At 47.6% G+C, this 19,686-nt stretch overlaps 1 protein-coding gene across 4 annotated transcripts in view; it reads right to left on the reverse strand.

Moving 5' to 3' along the window:
- Positions 1–6,266: 6,266 nt before the first annotated feature.
- The window catches only part of PARP16 (poly(ADP-ribose) polymerase family member 16), a 32,107-nt gene continuing 18,687 nt past the window's right edge, over positions 6,267–19,686 (reverse strand). For 2 of the 4 annotated variants that reach the window (XM_077939589.1, XM_001109120.4), the window contains 4 exons: positions 15,610–15,816; positions 11,552–11,723; positions 9,057–9,198; positions 6,267–7,712 (listed from right to left, as the gene is read on the reverse strand). In XM_077939589.1, coding sequence (XP_077795715.1) covers positions 7,577–7,712; positions 9,057–9,198; positions 11,552–11,723; positions 15,610–15,816 — 657 coding nt within the window. In that variant the 3' untranslated portion in view covers positions 6,267–7,576. The remainder of the gene's footprint in view (positions 7,713–9,056; positions 9,199–11,551; positions 11,724–15,609; positions 15,817–19,686) is intronic. The other 2 variants (XM_077939590.1, XM_015142490.3) reach the window with 1 other exon arrangement.

Consider the following 19,686-nt stretch of genomic DNA (forward strand, 5'->3'; position numbering starts at 1 on the left):
AAAGGGAGTTGGTTCCCCAGAGAGGAAATTGAGGTATGGTACCAGGAGGGTGAATGAACCCTGGGTGACAAGAACAACAGATGGCCTTATCCAAAGGAAATCGATGGCCAAAGAACTAATAGGACAAATATTTTTCTAGCCCTTTAAAAATATAATTGATGTGCTAGTTTTAAATCCCTACAGACCTCTGATAGGCAATATATTATGGGCTCATTTGGGATAGCCTGCACTTGCTCAAGAATAAAACTGTGGCCGGGCGCGGTGGCTCAAGCCTGTAATCCCAGCACTTTGGGAGGCTGAGACGGGCGGATCACGAGGTCAGGAGATCGAGACCATCCTGGCTAACAAGGTGAAACCCCGTCTCTACTAAAAAAATACAAAAAAAACTAGCCGGGCGAGGTGGCAGGTGCCTGTAGTCCCAGCTACTTAGGAGGGTGAGGCAGGAGAATGGCGTGAACCCGGGAGGCGGAGCTTGCAGTGAGCCGAGATCCCGCCACTGCACTCCAGCCTGGGCGACAGAGCAAGACTTGGTCTCAAAAAAAAAAAAAAAGAAAAAGAAAAAAAAGAATAAAACTGCATCTTTAAAGCAGCCTGCGATCCATGCTTCCAATAAATTGAGACTGGCCTTCCTGACCCACCAGTGGGCAGTTTGACTAAACTAACCAATGTCACCAGCGATGGCTGGAAAGCCTGGCAGCACCACATGCTGTTTTCACTGGGGTCCTCCTTTGGCCAAACGGGGTTAGAGCAAAGTTTGATTCCAGTGGCCCCACCCCTTGACATGGTCAAAGCTCCTGCCCTTGAATCCCTAGTGATTTCTCTTTCACCACCCTCCCCTAACTCATTACTAAAATCTGCTCTTAGGGAGGCTTTGTTATCAGTCATTTGCACATAGGTATGAATAAGTTTCAAGTTTAGACTCTCTCAGGATCATCTGTACTTTAAATAAAACGCAAGGCAGCTGGGCGCGATGGCTCACACCTGTAATCCCAGCACTTTGGGAGATCAAGGTGGGCGGATCACCTGAGGTCAGGAGTTTGAGACCAGCCTGGCCAACATGGTGAAACCTTGTCTCTACTACTAATACAAAAATATTAGCTGGACATGGTGGCGCGTGCCTGTAATCCCAGCTACTCGGGAGGCTGAGGCAGGAGAATCTCTTGAACCTGGGAGGTGGACGTAGTAGCGGTGAGCCGAGATTGCACCACAGAACCTCAGCCTGGGAGACAAGAGCGAAACTCTGTCTCAAAACAACAACAACAACAACAACAACAACAACAACAACAACAACACAAGGCACCGTCCTTTCTACCCCACTAACCTCAAAAGGTATTTCTGGGGAAACAGCAAATGGGACTCCCTGAATTCAAGCAACAAATGTCCACAACCTTCTTTGAAACCCCCACTCGGCCGGGCGCGGTGGCTCAAGCCTGTAATCCCAGCACTTTGGGAGGCCGAGACGGGCGGATCACAAGGTCAGGAGATCGAGACCATCCTGGCTAACACAGTGAAACCCCGTCTCTACTAAAAAATGTAAAAAAAACTAGCCGGGCGAGGTGGCGGGAGCCTGTAGTTCTAGCTACTCGGGAGGCTGAGGCAGGAGAATGGCGTAAACCCGGGAGGCGGAGCTTGCAGTGAGCTGAGATCCGGCCACAGCACTCCAGCCTGGGCGACAGAGCAAGACTCCGTCTCAAAAAAAAAAAAAAAAAAAAAAGAAACCCCCACTCATCCACAATGTCTTGTCAATGCATTTTTTTTTTCCCTCAAGTCTAATTTCATTCTCTTTTTGCTCACATTCAACTATTACCCTCTACTGTGATAGGGAAGTTTCTTGTATCCTTGTACCCCTTTATTTACTCAACAAACTCTTCTCCAGCACCCACCATATCTTAAATACTTGGGTATACAAAGACTGCCTAGTCACTGTCCTCAAGGAGCTTGCAGTTGAATTTTAATGCAGGAAACCAAATTTTTTATTTGTCTGTTTGTTTGTTTATTTATTTATTTATTGAGATGGAGTCTCTATTTATTGAGATGGAGTCTCTCTCTGTCACCAGGCTGGAGTGCAGCGGCACAATCTAGGCTCACTGCAACCTCTGCCTCCTGGATTCAAGTGATTCTCCTGCCTCAGCCTCCTGAGTAGCTGGGACTACAGGCGCACGCCACCACACCCGGCTAATTTTTGTATTTTTAGTAGATAGGGGGTTTCACCATGTTGGCCAGGATGGTCTCGATCTCCTGACCTCAGGTGATCCACCCGCCTCGGCCTTCCAAAGTGCTGGGATTACAGGTGTGAGCCACCGCGCCCGGCCTAATTTCCAGATTTTTAACACAAGCAAAGTCTAGCCCAGTGGCTGATATAAAGTAAGTATTCAATAAATGTTGTTTCCCCTTTTCAGGGCTGCAGTATGTGGGCACTACAGCAGAACACTGGAAATTTTCAAAAAACCCTTTCCAGGTGGACAACGGCACCAGCCAGAGTGGGTGGAGATGGTGGTTTCTATCTTTACTTGGGAATGTCATGATTTGTTTTGGATGCTCCAAATGTCAGGTTGGAGATGCATGCAAAGGAGGGGGCTTATTCTAACCAGATCAGGGCTAGAGGCAGCCCAGGACACTGTCTCCATGGTGCACAGCTCCAGACAGTTTGGAAACACACAGAAACCCATCCAGAGGCAGGAGATTGACAAAGGCAAAAATAAACAAAGGCCAAGAGATGGAAAACTCATGAGGTGGGGCACAGTGGAGAGGAGGGTAGTGGGGAGAGAGAAAAGTGGGGGCCGTGGAGGGGGCTTAGAGGGGTGTGGTCCTGTTTTTGTGTGAGCTAAATCCAGCCCCAGGGCCTAAGAATCACCATGGCAACGGGAAGAATGCTGCTGACTCCATGCCAACACAAACCTCCTGGGCTTAGCAGGAATGGGCTCAGATGCGATGGGGCCACGTTCTCAAGAAAAATATCTGAATCAGGCTGTTTAAATCACAAACTCTCCACCTCTCTCCCGGTTTTGTAGGCAATCAGTGTTTAATGAAATGAACAGAAATGACATGGAACCACTTCCCATACTCTCTCTCTCTCTCATACACACGTGCACTTATTCCCATAGAGCAAAACTCTTTCCCTTTCTGGTAGAAACTGACAGCTCATGGGATGCTGCACATTTTCAGAAGCGAGGACCTCACCTGTGAGAGGTTCCCCCTTACAATGGCATTAGTGACAGAAGACAGATGGGGTTGCTTTTCACGAGACCTAAGGCAGCTGGGGGCCCCTATGAGGTGGCTCCAACTAAACCACTTTTACCTTTCCCAGAGCGGCTTGGCCTATGGGATCTCCCTGAGATTTAGGGTTGGTGCTAAATAGAATGTTCAGTCTTGTGTAGGGCTTGTCTCCTTCCTGCTTCTCCATTCCCAGGTACCCAGAAGTCTCACACTATCCCCTAGTACACTAGTCCAGCGCTAACTCATCCATTAGACATAGGAGGCACAGTGCCTAAGGCCCACATTGCAAAAATGTTTTGACTTCTTTTAAAATTAGAAGAAAAAAACTTTTAAGTGGAAGAAAATGGTTTAGTACATATTAATATATTCATCTTTATATCAATGCAGTAATAAAATATAATTTTAAAGAGTTTTTTATGGAGGAAAGGGGGCCCAGAAAGGCAAAAGTGCCCAGGACCCATGGAAGTCATAATGTGGCCCTGCCCTAGTCTTCCCTCCTGCCCACTCAAACCCTCTAGACTCCAGAGTTTTCCTTCCCCTATATCAAAATGTACCTGCTACCTCATGTCCCTCCACTAACCCTGGAGCTCCTGGAGGGCAAGACAATTCTTTTTTTTTTTTTTTTCTTTTTTTTTTTGAGACGGAGTCTCGCTCTGTCGCCCAGGCTGGAGTGCAGTGGCGCGATCTCGGCTCACTGCAAGCTCCGCCTCCCGGGTTCACGCCATTCTCCTGCCTCAGCCTCCCGAGTAGCTGGGACTACAGGCGCCCACAACCGCGCCCGGCTAATTTTTTGTATTTTTAGTAGAGACGGGGTTTCACCGTGGTCTCGATCTCCTGACCTTGTGATCCGCCCGCCTCGGCCTCCCAAAGTGCTGGGATTACAGGCGTGAGCCACCGCGCCTGGCCTAGGCAAGACAATTCTTTATGTATCCTCTGTGCCCACAGTCATATCAGGTATTGCGTTACCATTTCTTCTTTTTGCGGGGAGGAGGGTTGGAGGTGGGATATATGGGGTGGAGCAGAAAATTCAGAAAAAAAAAGACAAGGCTAGGTTTGAAACAAATATTGCCAGAATGAGAGGCCCACTCCTCAGTCCTGCTCTCTAGAAGTAAGCTAATGTGACAGCAGAGTCAAGCCAAAGCAGGGGTTCTTCACTTGAGACATATGGCCAGGTCTCAGGGAGCAGAGAATTCCTGGAAACTGCAAAAACTTCCCATCTATGCAGTCTGACTTTGTCCACATCCCCTATACTGAACTCCACTGAAACTGTTCCTGCTGAGTTTGCCAATATCTCCAATCCAGTAAATCCAACAGACACTTCTCAGGTATAACCCTGGTTTCTCAGCACCTTTTGACACTGCTCATCTAGCCCTCCTCTTTGGCTTCCATGACACTTTGCTATCTCAGTCTCCTCCTATTTCTCTGGTCACTACTACTGTCTCCTTTGCAGGCTCTCTGCTCTGTTGGGCCCTTAAAAATAAGAAATAATAATAGCAGCAACTGATACTTATCAGTGATTTACTCTGCACTGGGCACTACAAAAGCATCAATCCTTTTAATCCTCAAAGTAATCCTAGATCTGTTCTCCAACCACCAGCTACAGTGATTCTTCTAAAAACCGTATCTCATCATTTCCTTGCTTAGAACCTTCTAATAGCTTTCCTCTGCCCACAGTTTTTAAAGTCTTTCAAGATCTGGTCCCTGCCTACATCTTCAGCCTGATTTCTCATCACTGCCTCTTCCTTTACAACCCGCCTGCTTTTAGCTTCTCCAAGAACTTCAGGTCTTTGCATGTGCTGTTCCTACTGCCTGAAACATTTTTCCTCCACTGTTTAGCCTAGAACCAATTCCTCTGGGGGAAGGAGACTGGTTATGTGATTGACACTGAAATCAGTCTGCCAGGTTCAACTCCCCGCTCTGCCACATCCTAGCAATAAAACCTTGGGCAAGCTATTAAATTCTCTGGGACTGGCTGGACATGGTGGCTCACACCTGTAATTGGGAGGCTGAGGGTGGATCACTTGAGGTCAGAAGTTCGAGACCAGCCTGGTCAACAAGGCAAAACCATGTCTCTACTAAAAATATAAAAATGGCCAGGCATGGTGGCTCACACCTGTAATCCCAGTACTTTGGGAGGCCAAGGTGAGCAGATCACTTGAGGCCAGGAGGTCATGACCAGCCTGGCCAACATGCAAAAACCCTATCTCTACTAAAACCACAAAAATTAGCCGAGTGCGGTGGCATGTGCCTATAATCCCAGCTACTCAGGAGGCTAAGGCAGGAGAATCGCTTGAACCCAGGAGGCAGAGGTTGCAGTGAGCCGGAGGTTGCAGTTAGCCGAGATTGCACCACTGCACTCTAGCCTGGGTGACAGAGTGAGATTCCATCTCAAAAAAAAAAAAAAAAGAAGAAAGAAAGAAAATAAAAATACAAAAATTAGCCAGGCATGGTGGCGTGTGCCTGTAATCCCAGCTACAGGGAGGCTAAGGCAGGAAAACTGCTTGAACCTGGGAGGCAGAGGTTGCAGTGAGCCAAGATCGCACCACTGCACTTCAGCCTTGGTGACAGAGCGAGACTCCGTCTCAAAAAAAAAAAAAAAAAAAAGTGGATAAGGCCTATTGTGAAAATTGATCAGTATAGTAAGGTGCCTTGCAATGTTACATGTGTCACCTGAGTATTTTCTGACCCTAGACCATGTTAGGACTTCTTGCCAAGTATTTCCCTCAACTTTATAATACCATAAACTCCCAACTTCACTCTTGAAATGTTTGTCCATCTGCCCACCTTGCCAGGCTGGCAGCTCTGTGAAAGCAGGGGCTTTCTGACTTTGATCCTGCTCATATTCCTAGTGCCTAGCATACAGTAGGTACTCAGTTTGTTAAGTCGTTAACTAGAAATCCAACACCTCCTAGATATCATATCCTGGTGATATATGCTCTCCAGCAAAAAGCTAGTTTGAACAAGGAAGGATGGAAGATAAGGTTTTTAACGATAAGGCATACAGGGCAGACTCATGCTGAGGCTGAAAGCATTCACAAAGGCAACTTAAATCATTAAGAAAATATCTTTATTTATTTTGACATGTTCCAATAATCAATGTAAAAACTGTGGTAGTGGCTCTTTCACAACTTTACAAATTATAGAAAAATTATTTTTCACCTTCTTTGCAGAAATCTCACTCCCAAATTGTACAGGGCTCTATTATGGCTAAAACCCAGCAGGAAGAAGGGAGCACAGAATACAGCAAGCAGGGCTCTGGCTCTCTGGGTGGCCAGAAGGCTTTTCCTACACATTAAAGCCCAGGTTGAGTCCCAAAGACCTGTGACCCCCTCTGAAGGAGGCTCCATTCACATGGTTCTGTGGCACACTGAGGCAGGCCTCTATCTCGAAGGCCAGTTGGCCACAGAAGGCCTGAACGCATGGCACTCGTGGTTGCAGGCCACAGTCAAGGCAGCTTTGTGAGAATGAGAACAGGAGGCAAGCCTATAGTTCAAATCCCTTTCTCTAAAACACAGCCAGGAAAGAGGCTGTGGACACTGGCCAAACAGTGCACTAGGTTTAGAAATTTCCCCTTTTACTCAGCTCACAAAGACTAATTTGTCAAACAGCTATTAAAAAAAAAAAAATCAGAAAACAAACACTTGGTTCCATTTCAGCTGTAATCAGCAGTTGGTAATTTTTAGAAAAAGATGACTTGAGTTGCTCATTCAGTCTGTATTTTTTGTCAGGCCCCTAACTCCTTTCTTTCCCATCCATAGTTTTTTGGGGAGGCAGGGAGGTACAGCTCTAGGAGAAGGCTGTTTGTTGATTTGAGAAAACTGTTAAAATGTTTTGCACTCACATACAAAGGCTGATGGAATTCAAAAATGATCCCACTGATTTTTATGAGAAACATGACTGTTCCTCTTGGGTGTCTCAAGTCAAAACAAGGCAACCGCCTAGTGATTTATAGTTCCCACATTTTCCGCCTTCCAGAAGGCATTAGAGAAAGGGCCAACCTCCGCCAGCAGAGATTGTAAACACACCACTGACAGCTTGGACACTTTGTTTTTAAATGCAGCAGGGCTTTTTCCTTTGGCCCTGGCTGAAAAGCCAACTCCCTAGGACAGTTTAAGAAGGAGCAGATGGAAGCGCTCCCCTAAAACCTAAGAGTGAGGGACTAGTAGTCCCCGTTGACTGGAGTGTGGCTAGGAACATCATCAAAGGCAATCGATACATTTAGGACATACGAAAATTGTCCTGTGGTTCCCCAACTGTTGGCCCCTAGGCTCAACCCAGCTGGACATGAGGCATAGGAGGTACAGAACAAGTTACCATAAGGCACATAGTTGAGGTAGCCCCCACACCAGGCCCAGAAAGATTATCTTTTTGCACGATTCCAAAAGTGTTGGAAAGCAGAGGAGTTGATGACACTCACTATGAGCAGCAGCAGCAGATACAGGGATATCATGACGGTAAACCAATGGCTGGAAAACCAGGAGAGCTGGCTCGAAGCCCTGTTTAAGAGGGAAAAAAGAGTGGTGTTGGCAAAAAGAGAAAAACATTTTTTTTTTAAGTGTGTACAACAAGTCTGGCTCAAAGAAGACAAAATGATGAATTTCATCCTCTGCCTGAGCCATGAAATGAAGCTTCGTGCCTCCTCGTTCAAGAAACCTGGGGCTGTTTGCCCGGGCACTGACACGCCTTTCAACAGGATATTTTCTAAATGCGCAAAGACAGCTATGCAATGAGCTCATCCTGATCTTCCCGTTTGCAGCTCCTCTTTTACCATTTACAACCCATCTTGATATCTATAACAATGACCTAGCTCAGGGTGTCTGCCCAGATGATGGCAGGTGGCAGGTTATTTAGCTAAAGTCTTTTCACTTTTAGACACATGCAGATATAAATCCAAGCTGGGGAAATCCTCTTTGGCCCACTAGGAGATGATCTAAACCACCCAAGTGTGCACTAAAGAGAGGCTCCAGGGAGAAGTGGGAAAGGAATGGAATTTTCAAGGATAAAAAGTCAGATGATTTTAAACCAAAGCATGATGTCACCCGGACCCAGGCAACTTATGTTGATTTCCCAAATTTGGGCAGGGGTCTAGAGGAGACTTTACTGGTTTATGAAGTCTGGAAGTATGGAAACCACTGGTGTGTACAAGCAGGAGTGGGGATTATTTAAAGTGACCCCTTCTCCTGTCATATCTACTCACCTGCTGCTGGCCCCTGCAAGAAGCACCAGCATGGATTCCAACAATGCAACAAAATCTCAAGAGTGGCCCCAAACCCTGGTGAGCCCCACACATACTCCCACACTGCAGAGATGGAACTAGGCATCTGCCAAAGCTGATAAGGTCTGAAGGCCCACATCTGCTATTGAGTTCAATGCTCTCATTTTAGAGATAAAGATGAAGCATCGCAGGTCCAGAGAGGGGCAGTCGGTGGTTCAGCAGCCACTGTGGGAAGCTACTGAGCCAGCCTGTGCACAATCCCACCCAGTGTCCAGTTACTGCCCTGCCTCTCAGCTTAACCTCATCGGTGGGGCTCGGACTGCAATCATGGGCCTAGTGGCTAAGGGGCCACACTGTTTAGGGCAGCCAATTTGGACTCAGTCAGTCCCTCATGCTATTTGTGTTTACCAATCTTTCTCTCTTCTCACTGGAATATAGTCCTCTTAGGGTCGAGACCACATTTTCTTCAGCTCTTATCTCTCACCCCTCACTGTGTCCAGCATGGTGCTTTACATACTTAACCCCTAGCGGAAGTCTAAGGCTGGGGGAGGGGAGGCTGATACCTACAACAACTAAGAAAGTCAGCACTCTGAATACAGCCATTAGTTGTTCTCCAGGACCTTACCTCTTGGGTGGCTTCTGTGAATACACCAGGAGGTACTTCACTCGCAGGAGCTGGTTATTGGTGACCACAAAGTACTTGGGAGGGATGTCTCCCCCTTCACTATGTTTGATTCTCGCTCGTCTGCGGTCTATCTCCTTGGAATCTGAACAAGGAGAGTAAAACACACCTTCACTGGGGGGAAATAGAACTAAGGAAGCACATTATGAATAGAAGTAAGTCAAGCCTCCTGGTGCTGAGGGGGAAGAAGGCCCGGCAGGCTGAGGAACAGACCTGTGTGTGCATAAAGCAGCACTGAAAAAACTAGAGAATCTGGCAGGCAGGCAAATGGGAGGCGGAAAAAAGGAGTAGGAAAATATAAAAGAAAGAAGGAAGAAAAAACAAAGCTCAACTGAGCGGGGAGAGCAGAAGGAAGAAGCAAATTGATGGCCATAGCAAAGAAATACGCTGGGACTGGGAGCTAGGAACAGGACTTGATCTGAACACGCTTCTTAACAGCATTTTATACATATATATATATATATCTTTTTTTTTTCTTTTTGAGATGGAGTCTCGCTTTTGTTGTCCAGGCTGGAGTGCAACATCGCAGTCTTGGCTTACTACAACATCCACCTCCCAGGTTCAAGCAATTCTTGTGCCTCAGCCTTCCAAGAAGCTGGGATTACAGGCGCCTGCCACCACTCCCGGCTAATTTTTGTATTTTCAGTAGAAACGGGGTTTCGGCCGGGCGCGGTGGCTCAAGCCTGTAATCCCAGCACTTCGGGAGGCCGAGATGGGCGGATCACAAGGTCAGGAGATCGAGACCATCCTGGCTAACACGGTGAAACCCCGTCTCTACTAAAAAAATACAAAAAACTAGCCAGGCGAGGTGGCGGGCGCCTGTAGTCCCAGCTACTCGGGAGGCTGAGGCAGGAGAATGGCGTGAACCCGGGAGAGGAGCTTGCAGTGAGCTGAGATCTGGCCACTGCACTCCAGCCTGGGCGACAGAACGAGACTCTGTCTCAAAAAAAAAAAAAAAAGAAACGGGTTTTCACCATGTTGGCCAGGCTGGTCTCAAACTCCTGACACCTCAGGTGATCGGCCTGCCTCAGCCTCCCAAAGTGCTGGGATTACAGGCGTGAGCCACTGCACCCGGCCTTAACAGGCATTTTAAATGAACCATTCTGGATTTGAGGTTCTTAGAACATTTCTCTTCCACCCTTCGTACCAAGACTTGTTTTAAAACAAACAAATAACCCTTTTCTTTTAATAACACAAAAAAGCTCTACAAAAAACAAAGACGACCAAAACTGCGTGACAGCAGAGGTTGGAAGATTTTGTTGTTTAATGTCACGGTTTGCAAACTTCCTAAGAATTATAAATGCAAATATCCATGCCGTCTGGTTTGGAGGGTGGTGTCAGACCTGGGCCTGCATCTCAGAATTCCAGTTGTTTTACGTTAGAGGCCAGAACAGTTTTCTGAATTCTCTTGGAACCAACAAGCCAGATCTTTCTTTTTTTTTTTTTTTTGAAGTCTTGCTCTGTTGCCCAGGCTAGAGTGCAGTGGCACAATCTTGGCTCACTGCAACCTCTGCCTCCTGGGATCAAGTGAGTTTCATGCCTCAGTCTCCCAAGTAGCTGGGACCACAGGCACATGCCACCACACCCGGCTCATGTTTTTATTTTAGTAGAGAGGGTGTTTCACCACGTTGGCCAGGTTGGTCACGAACTTCTGACCTCAGGTGATCCGCCCGACTTGGCCTCCCAAAGTGCTGGGATTACAGGCGTGAGCCACTGTGCCTGGCCCCAATAAGCCAGCTCTGGAGACTGGAATGACAGTTCTGTAACTCTTCTGCCTTTGAGGAGAGCCACACAGTGGTGGTGGGAGACAAGGCGAACAGTCTCAGGGACACAGTAGGGGAGTGGGAGGAGGTAGCTGGCTAGTCATCACTCTGGAGAGCCCACGACTCCGCAGCGCCTTGGCTGCCCTTCACATCCTGGAGGGCTCTGGCACACGCCAGTGTAGATTGGAGGGTCTGGACCCAGCGCCCTTTGCTTCATTTAGCAAATATTTGTTGAATATCAAGTACGTACCAAGGCTTTCTGCTGATACCAGGTGCCCAAGAATGAATGAGACCTCATTCCTACCTTCAAGGGGCCCATGCTCTGGCCTCATCATTCACTTTTTTAAAAACATAAAATCTCTCCTCCTCCCGCAAAGCTTTCCCTGGCTGTTTGGACCCACCATGATTACCACTTCCTCTGAGCTGTCTCTGTGGACCTCATCAGCCTCCTTACCTGGCACCCCCTACCTACCCCCTTGTAGCGAACGGTCTCCATTGTGTGTTCAATCTCTAAGAAAACTGCTCACTCCCTGGGCAGGACTCTGTCCGGCACTGCCCTGGATCCAACCCAACCCTTGGGCATGCAATGGGTGCTCTACCCAACAGCTGGGCCAGCAAGAGCCTGCACACCCAACAGAGGCCTGTACCCCAGGTCTGGGCCAAGTGCTCACTCACCCTTCTTCTTGGTTTGGCACTTGACGTCCGGATGGTCAATGACCTCACACACGGCCACACAGCTAAGGATGGGGCCAAGGAGGCTGTGCTGCCACCCGTGGCCGTGGGGGCTGTATATGAGGGCCAGGCTCAAGTCACTGGTGAGGTAGGTCCCCTCTCCGAACAAGGATGTCTGCAATAGCAAGGCCAATGGAAAAGAAACACAGATGGGTGAATGTACAGTGGCACGACAAGACGACACAGGTCTCTCTTCAAGAGTTGTAAACACAGAATTTATAACCCCCACCTTTGTCCCCCAACAAGACACAGGATCAAATAATCCTGTGATATCTTCTTAGGGTTATTACTAAACACATTCCTGCCTGACAACAGTTTAACTGATTGTGGATTTGGCCATCTGGCCTGGCAAACTAGCAGTTCCTTGTGGTCAAGGCTGAGTGAGAAAAGCATAGGTATAAGCATCCAAACCGACCTCGGTTTGAATCCTCCAGCAAGTGGCAAGTTATATAAACTCTCTGTGTCTCAGTTTCTAGATCTACAAAATAATGTTACTAGTAGCTCCTTTACAAGGTTGCCAGTGAGGATTAAATGAGGCAATATACATAAAAGAGTGGGACACCTGGCACATGTAAATAAATGAGGGGCCAGTACTCCATTGCAGGCTTTTATGTTCTAGTATATAAAGTAATTCCTGTTACATGAATGCAGTAAGCATGGTTACTCTGATGGGCTTGAAATGCAAAGTCACACCTTTAGGTACAGGGAAGGGGTCCCACCTGAGAAGGGAGGTAATCTGAGTCATTACTTGGAAAATAAATGAGTCTCTCACAAATAAAGAAAAACAAAAATTAAAAATAAATACATTAGAAATTAGTCTCAGGCTGGGCGCGGTGGCTCAAGCCTGTAATCCCAGCACTTTGGGAGGCCGAGATGGGTGGATCACAAGGTCAGGAGATTGACACCATCCTGGCTAACACGGTGAAACCCCGTCTCTACTAAAAAAAATACAAAAAACTAGCCGGGCGAGGTGGCGGGCGCCTGTAGTCCCAGCTACTCGGGAGGCTGAGGCAGGAGAATGGCGTAAACCTGGGAGGCGGAGCTTGCAGTGAGCTGAGATCCGGCCACAGCACTCCAGCCTGGGCGGCAGAGCGAGACTCCGTCTCAAAAAAAAAAAAAAAGAAATGAGTCTCTTAGACCAGAAACTACAACCAAATGAGGGAGGCCTACATGCAGGGCAAGGTACGTCTTACTCTTTGTATTGGTGTTGACCAAGAAAACATCTAAAAATCTAGGCAGCATCTCCCTAGTGGTGCCCTCCATGAGGAAGCATGCCAGGTGAAGGACCTATAACTTGAGGCTACAGCAGGCATAGTGAACACATCTTTGCCCATGGTAGATGACCAATAATCAACCACAATCTCCAACACAGTAATATCAAGCATGGCACTTATTCCTAATGATCCAGAATCCTCAACTGAACATTCCAGGTAGCTGCTACCAATGAATGGACACTGACACTCAAGTTGAAATTCATCTGCTATCCCTGGGCCACACGATCAGTATCTCAAGATGATAAGCGGACTTGAATAGCTCACAGAAGAATATCTTGGCTGGGCGCGGTGGCTCAAGCCTGTAATCCCAGCACTTTGGGAGGCCGAGACGGGCGGATCACGAGGTCAGAAGATCGAGACCATCCTGGCTAACACGGTGAAACCCCGTCTCTACTAAAATACACAAAAAACTAGCCGGGCGAGGTGGCGGGCGCCTGTAGTTCCAGCTACTCAGGAGGCTGAGGCAGGAGAATGGCATGAACCCGGGAGGCAGAGCTTGCAGTGAGCTGAGATCCGGCCACTGCACTCCAGCCTGGGCAACAGAGCGAGACTCCGTCTCAAAAAAAAAAAAAAAAAAAAAAAAAAGAATATCTTATGCTCTGGAATTGAGAAATGTTCTTTTCAGTGGCACCAGGCTTCCAAAATCCTCAATCTGTTAAATGAAGCTTAGGAGAAATGAAACAAACCTTTGCTTGGCCTTTGGGAAGCTCTTTGCCAAGTTAGGCAGGGTCTCCATCTCTCAAAAGCTGACACAGACCTTCTCCAATGACACTGGACGCCCTCTGATCTGACCCCACATCCATTCTCTGCTTATGCCATCATGTGTTCACCCTTCCTTGAGAACCCCGTGCAAGGCTGCCATGAGCAGTGGTGCACAAGAGTGGGAAGCTCGGTGTATCTCTGCCATGAAAACAGTATCAGTATCAACTGGCAGATGGACTCCCTCAAGCAAGCCCTTCATTGAAAACCCAGGCAGAGGAGGCCATAAGAGGATTGATATGCTTTACCAAAGCATTTTTATAAGATGCCTGTAAGCAGCAAACTCCTTGGGGCACTGAAATGAAGGTTTAGTGTACAAGAGTGTAATCCGCAGGCAACTTTTCCAGGCCAGCACCAGTGTAATGGGGAAGCCCCCTGGATTCCAGTACCCTGGACATAATGGTACGCTGACAGCCAGTGGTGGACTGAGAGACAGTGACTAACTGTCATCCTTTTACACTAACAAGCCCGTCATCCTTAGCAAAACCCAACGACATTAATCAGATACAACAGGGAAATGTCTCCAGTCTCAGGGCGGCAGCAGCCACAACTGAGCCCATGGCTCATGGAGCCAACTCGTCACAGACAAGGCAGATACTGCCATGACTGGGGGAAAGGCCTGAAGCTCCTCCAACTACCCTAGGTGCCCATCCATCAGCATATAAAAGCAGCAACCTCTTCCTTGGTACTTAGTACACAAAGAGCCCTTTGCATATATGAACTGTTTCAATCCTCTGACATATGAGAAGGAGGGTAATGGTGTCCCTTTTTCACAGATGAAGAACCTGAGGCTCAGAGAGTTTAATTTACCTCAGGGCCATAGAATTGCTAAATAAGTCTCTGTAGCTCCAGGGTCTGTCTGTAATGCTCCTCCTATGCCTGAAGGGTAAAATAAAGGCCTGCAGAGAAGTGGGTAGGTGAATCTGTTTTGACTCATAAAAATGGGAAAAAAGAAGCTCAAGCCGGGAGGGAAAGGACCTCTGCTCAGTGCATCTTGGCATATCCTTCGGTTTCTCCAAGGGCTGATTTCCTGGAGTGTGGCCCCCAAGGAAAGTGCTTCTCAAACTTCAGTGTGCATACAAATCACCTGGGGACCTTGTTAAAGTGTGGATTCCGTTCAGGTGGTCTGGGGCTTGAGCTATGCACTTCCAACAAGCTACCAGATGATGAAGATGCTGCTGGTCCAGGGAACACACAGAGGAGCTAGGGTTGGTTACACATTGGGATCACCTGGAGAGCTTTTGAAGCAACTGATGCCTGTGCTCCACTCGGAGATTCTGATTTAATCGGTCTGGGATGCAGCCAGGCATCTGGGATTTTTTATTTTTTATTTTTTTTGAGATGGAGTCTCGCTCTGTCACCTAGGCTGGAATGCAATGCCATGATCTCAGTTCACTGCCACCTCTGCCTCTCAGGTTCAAGCGATTCTCCTGCCTCAGCCTCCTGAGTAGCTGGGACTACAGGCACCCACCACCATGCCTGGCTAACTTTTGTATTTTTATTAGAGATGGGGTTTCACCACGTTGGCCAGGCTAGTCTTGAACTCCCTCAGCCTCCCAAAGTGCTGGGATTACAGGCGTGAGCCACCGAGCCCGGCCTGGCATCTGGGATTTTTAAAAGCTCCCCGAGTGATTCTAAATATGCAGCCAAGGTCGGGAACTATCTTTAAATCGATGCTTCTCAAACTATAACCAGTGCAGGAATCACCTAGAGATCTTGTTAAAATGCAGGTTCTGATTCAGAAGGTCTAGAGTGTGCCCAAGTTTTGCATTTTCACAGGCTTCCAGGTGATGCTGCTACTGCTGGTCTGCAGACCACATTTTGAGCCAGAAGGTGTTAGTAAACCTACCCACCCCCCCCACCTCTACACCCCACCTGCAAACTCCTAGGGTTCTGAATCTCCCCCTCCCCACTCTCCCACCTCCATCCCTACTTCCCCACATCAGCAGGGTGTCCCTTAGGCCCCACCTTGTTCAGATGGCAGTGCAGGCCATTGTGGATAATGGAATGGAAGTTTTCTAGGCGACTACCATGAAAGGCATAGATTAGGTCTCGTTCTCCTTTGGTCTCATAAAATTTGGCGTTGGCTGGGTCAAAGTACTCAATTTCAAACAGGAAGTCCGGTGCGGGAACAGGCGTGTGAGGAGCCCCAGTCAGCTTTTGGATCTTTTCAAACTTGAAAACATGAAGAGGGTCAAAATTTTATTTGGGGAGCTGGTAAATGTGCTGCAAAAATAGCCCCCTAAACCCTCAGGCTTAACTCCCATAGACTCTGCTCATGAGAACAACAGGTTTCATGAGGATAGAGACATAAGCAAACTCAGAGCTTATAGCACAAGACTGCTTTCCTTTAATAACATTTTTTCCCGGCCGGGTGCGGTGGCTCATGCCTGTAATCCCAACACTTTGGGAGGCCGAGGCGGGTGGATCATCTGAGGTCAGGAGTTTGAGACCAGCCTGACCAACATAGTGAACCCCATCTCTGCTAAAAATACAAAATTAGCCAGGTGTGGTGGCTAATTTTAGTCCCAGCTACTTGGGACTTTATAGTCCCAAATAGTCCCAGCTATTTAGTCCCAGCCCTTTAGTCCCAGCTACTTGGGAGGCTGAGGCACAAGAATCACTTGAACCCAGGAGGTGGAGGTTGCAGTGAGCCGACATCACGTCACTGCACTCCAGACTGGGCAACAAAAGTGAAACTCCATCTAAAAAAATAATAATAAATAATAATATTTTCCCCTACAGGAGGCTGAGAAGCATGAATTGCTCCTTCTAAGTGGAGATCACTTCTAATTTTCCTAACACTTTTACATCTATTTCCTGCATTCAATTTTTACAGTAATCATGAGATTATGATTATCTCATGATTATTGTAAAAATTCCCTCTCATCCTTGTCCATGCACCCCTCTGCAATGTGATTTTGCAGGTGGGATTCTATCAAGATCCCATCAAGAGATGGAACTTACTTCTCCACACTTGAAACTGTGCTTGGCCATGTGACTTGCTTTGGCCAATGGAACATTAACATATATATGGCAAACACAGACTTGAGAAGGGCTTGTCCTTCCTTGTTTGCTGCTGAGAACCCCTCACCATTGTCCTGGCTTGTCTCCTATGGCATATGAGCGCCACAGAGGAAGGCTTCCAGCATGGTGGCCATCCCAGCTGAAGCCCCAGAAATGTAAGTGAGGCCACCCTAGCTCATCCAGCCAAGCCCAGAACCACCCAACCAACCCACAAAATCATGAGAAGCAATCAGCATTTGTTGCTGTTGTTTTTGAGACAGGATCTGGCTCTGTCGCCCAGGCTGGAGTGCAGTGGTGCGATCATAGCTCATTGCAGCCTTGAACTCCTGGGTTCGAGCAATCCTCTATCTTCAGTTTCTTGAGTAGCTGGGACTATAGGTACAACCATTATGTGCAACTAATTCTTAATTTTTTCATAGAGAGAGGGTCTTGCTATGTTGCCCAGGCTGGTCTTGAACTCCCAGGCTCAAGCAATACTCCCACCTCAGCCTCCCAAAGTACTAGGATTACAGGCGCAAGCCACTGCCCCTAGTCTATTTAAGTGGTTTTTTTCTTTTTTTTTTTTGAGATAGAGTCTCAGTCTATCTCTCAGCCTAGAGTGCAGTGGCGCCATCTCGGCTCACTGCAGCTTCCACCTCCCAGGTTCAAGCGATTCTCCTGCCTCAGCCTCCCAAGTAGCTGGAATTACAGGCATGTGCCACAATGCCTGGCTAATTTTTGTATTTTTATTAGAGACGAGGTTTCAACATGTTGGCCAGGCTGGTCTCGAACTCCTGGCCTCAAGTGATCCACCTGCCTCGGCCTCCCAAAGTGCTGGAATTACAGGCGTGATCTTGTAGAGTTTAGTATTATTTGGAATGGGGACTGTAGACCTGTGAATTTCCTCTCCATAGTGCTTACACCTATAGTCCCAGTTACTCAAGACAAGCCAGGACAGTGGGTCACACCTGGCCCATTTTAGTGGTTTTCTTTTTTTCTTTTCTTTTCTTTTTTTTTTTTTGAGATAGAGTCTCGCACTGTCACCCAGGCTGGAGTGCAGTGGCGCGATCTCGACTCACTGCAACCTCCACCTCCCGGCTTCAAGCGATTCTCCTGCCTCAGCCTCCCAAGTAGCTGGGATTACAGGCGCCCGCCACCATGCCCAGCTCATTTTTTGTATTTTTAGTAGAGATGTGGTTCCACTATGTTGGCCAGGCTGGCCTCAAACTCCTGACCTCATGACCCGCCTGCTTCGGCCTCCCAAAGTGCAGGGATTTATAGGCATGAGCCACCGCGCCCACCAGTGGTTTTCAAATAGGTCATAGACCAAAGCCAGTCTATGGCAAAGTTTTCTCTGGATTATGACTGAATGAGCAAAATAAGGGCAATATAACAGATATATTGATGTAAGGTTGCCATGTACCTTTCTTTTGAAGAACAGTTCTTTATTCTGAAGTCAAGGCCATCCTCCTTTCTTAGTACTATAATATCCTTTTATAAAATGATGATATATGGTAGGCTAACATACTTGGGCAATACAAAAAGTTGACAATCCTGGGTCCCAATATCCCACATTTTAACAGAAATTTAACCGGTCCACAATCAAAAGTCTAGGAGCTATTTACTGCCTTATCTACTTTAGCACCCAACATCTAGTAGGTGCTTGATGCCCATATTATGAGTGAGGTAAGAATAAATGAAAGAATAAATTTGAATTCAACAGATGACAACAGTGAAACCCAGAGATTCCCTAGGAATTAGCCACCCAGCCTGGACCTGAATACAGATCTCCTGACTCCTACTCCAGGGCTCTTTATGGTGTTTTAACATCTAACACAGAAGAATGTCCCTTAGATACCAGAATCCAAGGTACCAAATTCTACACCACATATGGGAGATTTGTGTCTTTGGTAGGAGCTTGTAAAACTGAATACTCTTTTTTTTTTTTTTGAGACGGAGTCTCGCTCTGCCGCCCAGGCTGGAGTGCAGTGGCCGGATCTCAGCTCACTGCAAGCTCCGCCTCCCGGGTTCACGCCATTCTCCTGCCTCAGCCTCCCGAGTAGTTGGGACTACAGGCGCCCACCACCGCACCCGGCTAGTTTTTTGTATTTTTTAGTAGAGACGGGGTTTCACCGTGTTAGCCAGGATGGTCTCGATCTCCTGACCTCGTGATCCGCCCGTCTCGGCCTCCCAAAGTGCTGGGATTACAGGCTTGAGCCACCGCGCCCGGCCAAAACTGAATACTCTTTTTTTTTTTTTTTTTTTTTTTTTGAGACGGAGTCTCGCTCTGTCGCCCAGGCTGGAGTGCAGTGGCTGGATCTCAGCTCACTGCAAGCTCCGCCTCCCAGGTTCACGCCATTCTCCTGCCTCAGCCTCCCGAGTAGCTGGGACTACAGGCGCCCACCACCTCGCCCGGCTAGTTTTTTGTATTTTTTTAGTAGAGACGGGGTTTCACCGTGTTAGCCAGGATGGTCTCGATCTCCCGACCTCGTGATCCGCCCGTCTCGGCCTCCCAAAGTGCTGGGATTACAGGCTTGAGCCACCGCGCCCGGCCAAAACTGAATACTCTTAAATTGAAATGAATTAAGTGATGAACGGTATGGGTAAGGGAAGAGCACCAGAGCAGGAATCAAGTCCTACACCCTGGTCCTTGTCATCCAGCCTGTCCCTGGGAGACCCCAGCCAGGCAAGGTAAACCAAATTATGGAATGTCTGACTTGTGACAGAAACTGTGCTGGGGGGAGTGACACACATTTTATCATTGCCCCACTTGGGGGTAACTATCAGTATCTCAATTAACAAATGGGAAAAAGGAGGCTCTTTTTGATAGAAATGGCATTTGAACCCAGAGCATGAGGTTTTCCACTCCTTTGAGCTATGCCACTCCGTCTCCTGACAACTGACCCAGGTCAGTGTTTCTTAAGGTATGGTCAGGGTCACTCTTATCAGAATTACCAGTGGTGCTTGTTAAATAAAGTGAATCCCAACACATACCAAGCCCTTAGCATGTGCCCTTAGGCATTATTCAAAGTGTGAAAA

The sequence above is a fragment of the Macaca mulatta genome, chromosome 7, assembly GCF_049350105.2.
Source record: "Macaca mulatta isolate MMU2019108-1 chromosome 7, T2T-MMU8v2.0, whole genome shotgun sequence".
NCBI lineage: Eukaryota > Metazoa > Chordata > Mammalia > Primates > Cercopithecidae > Macaca > Macaca mulatta.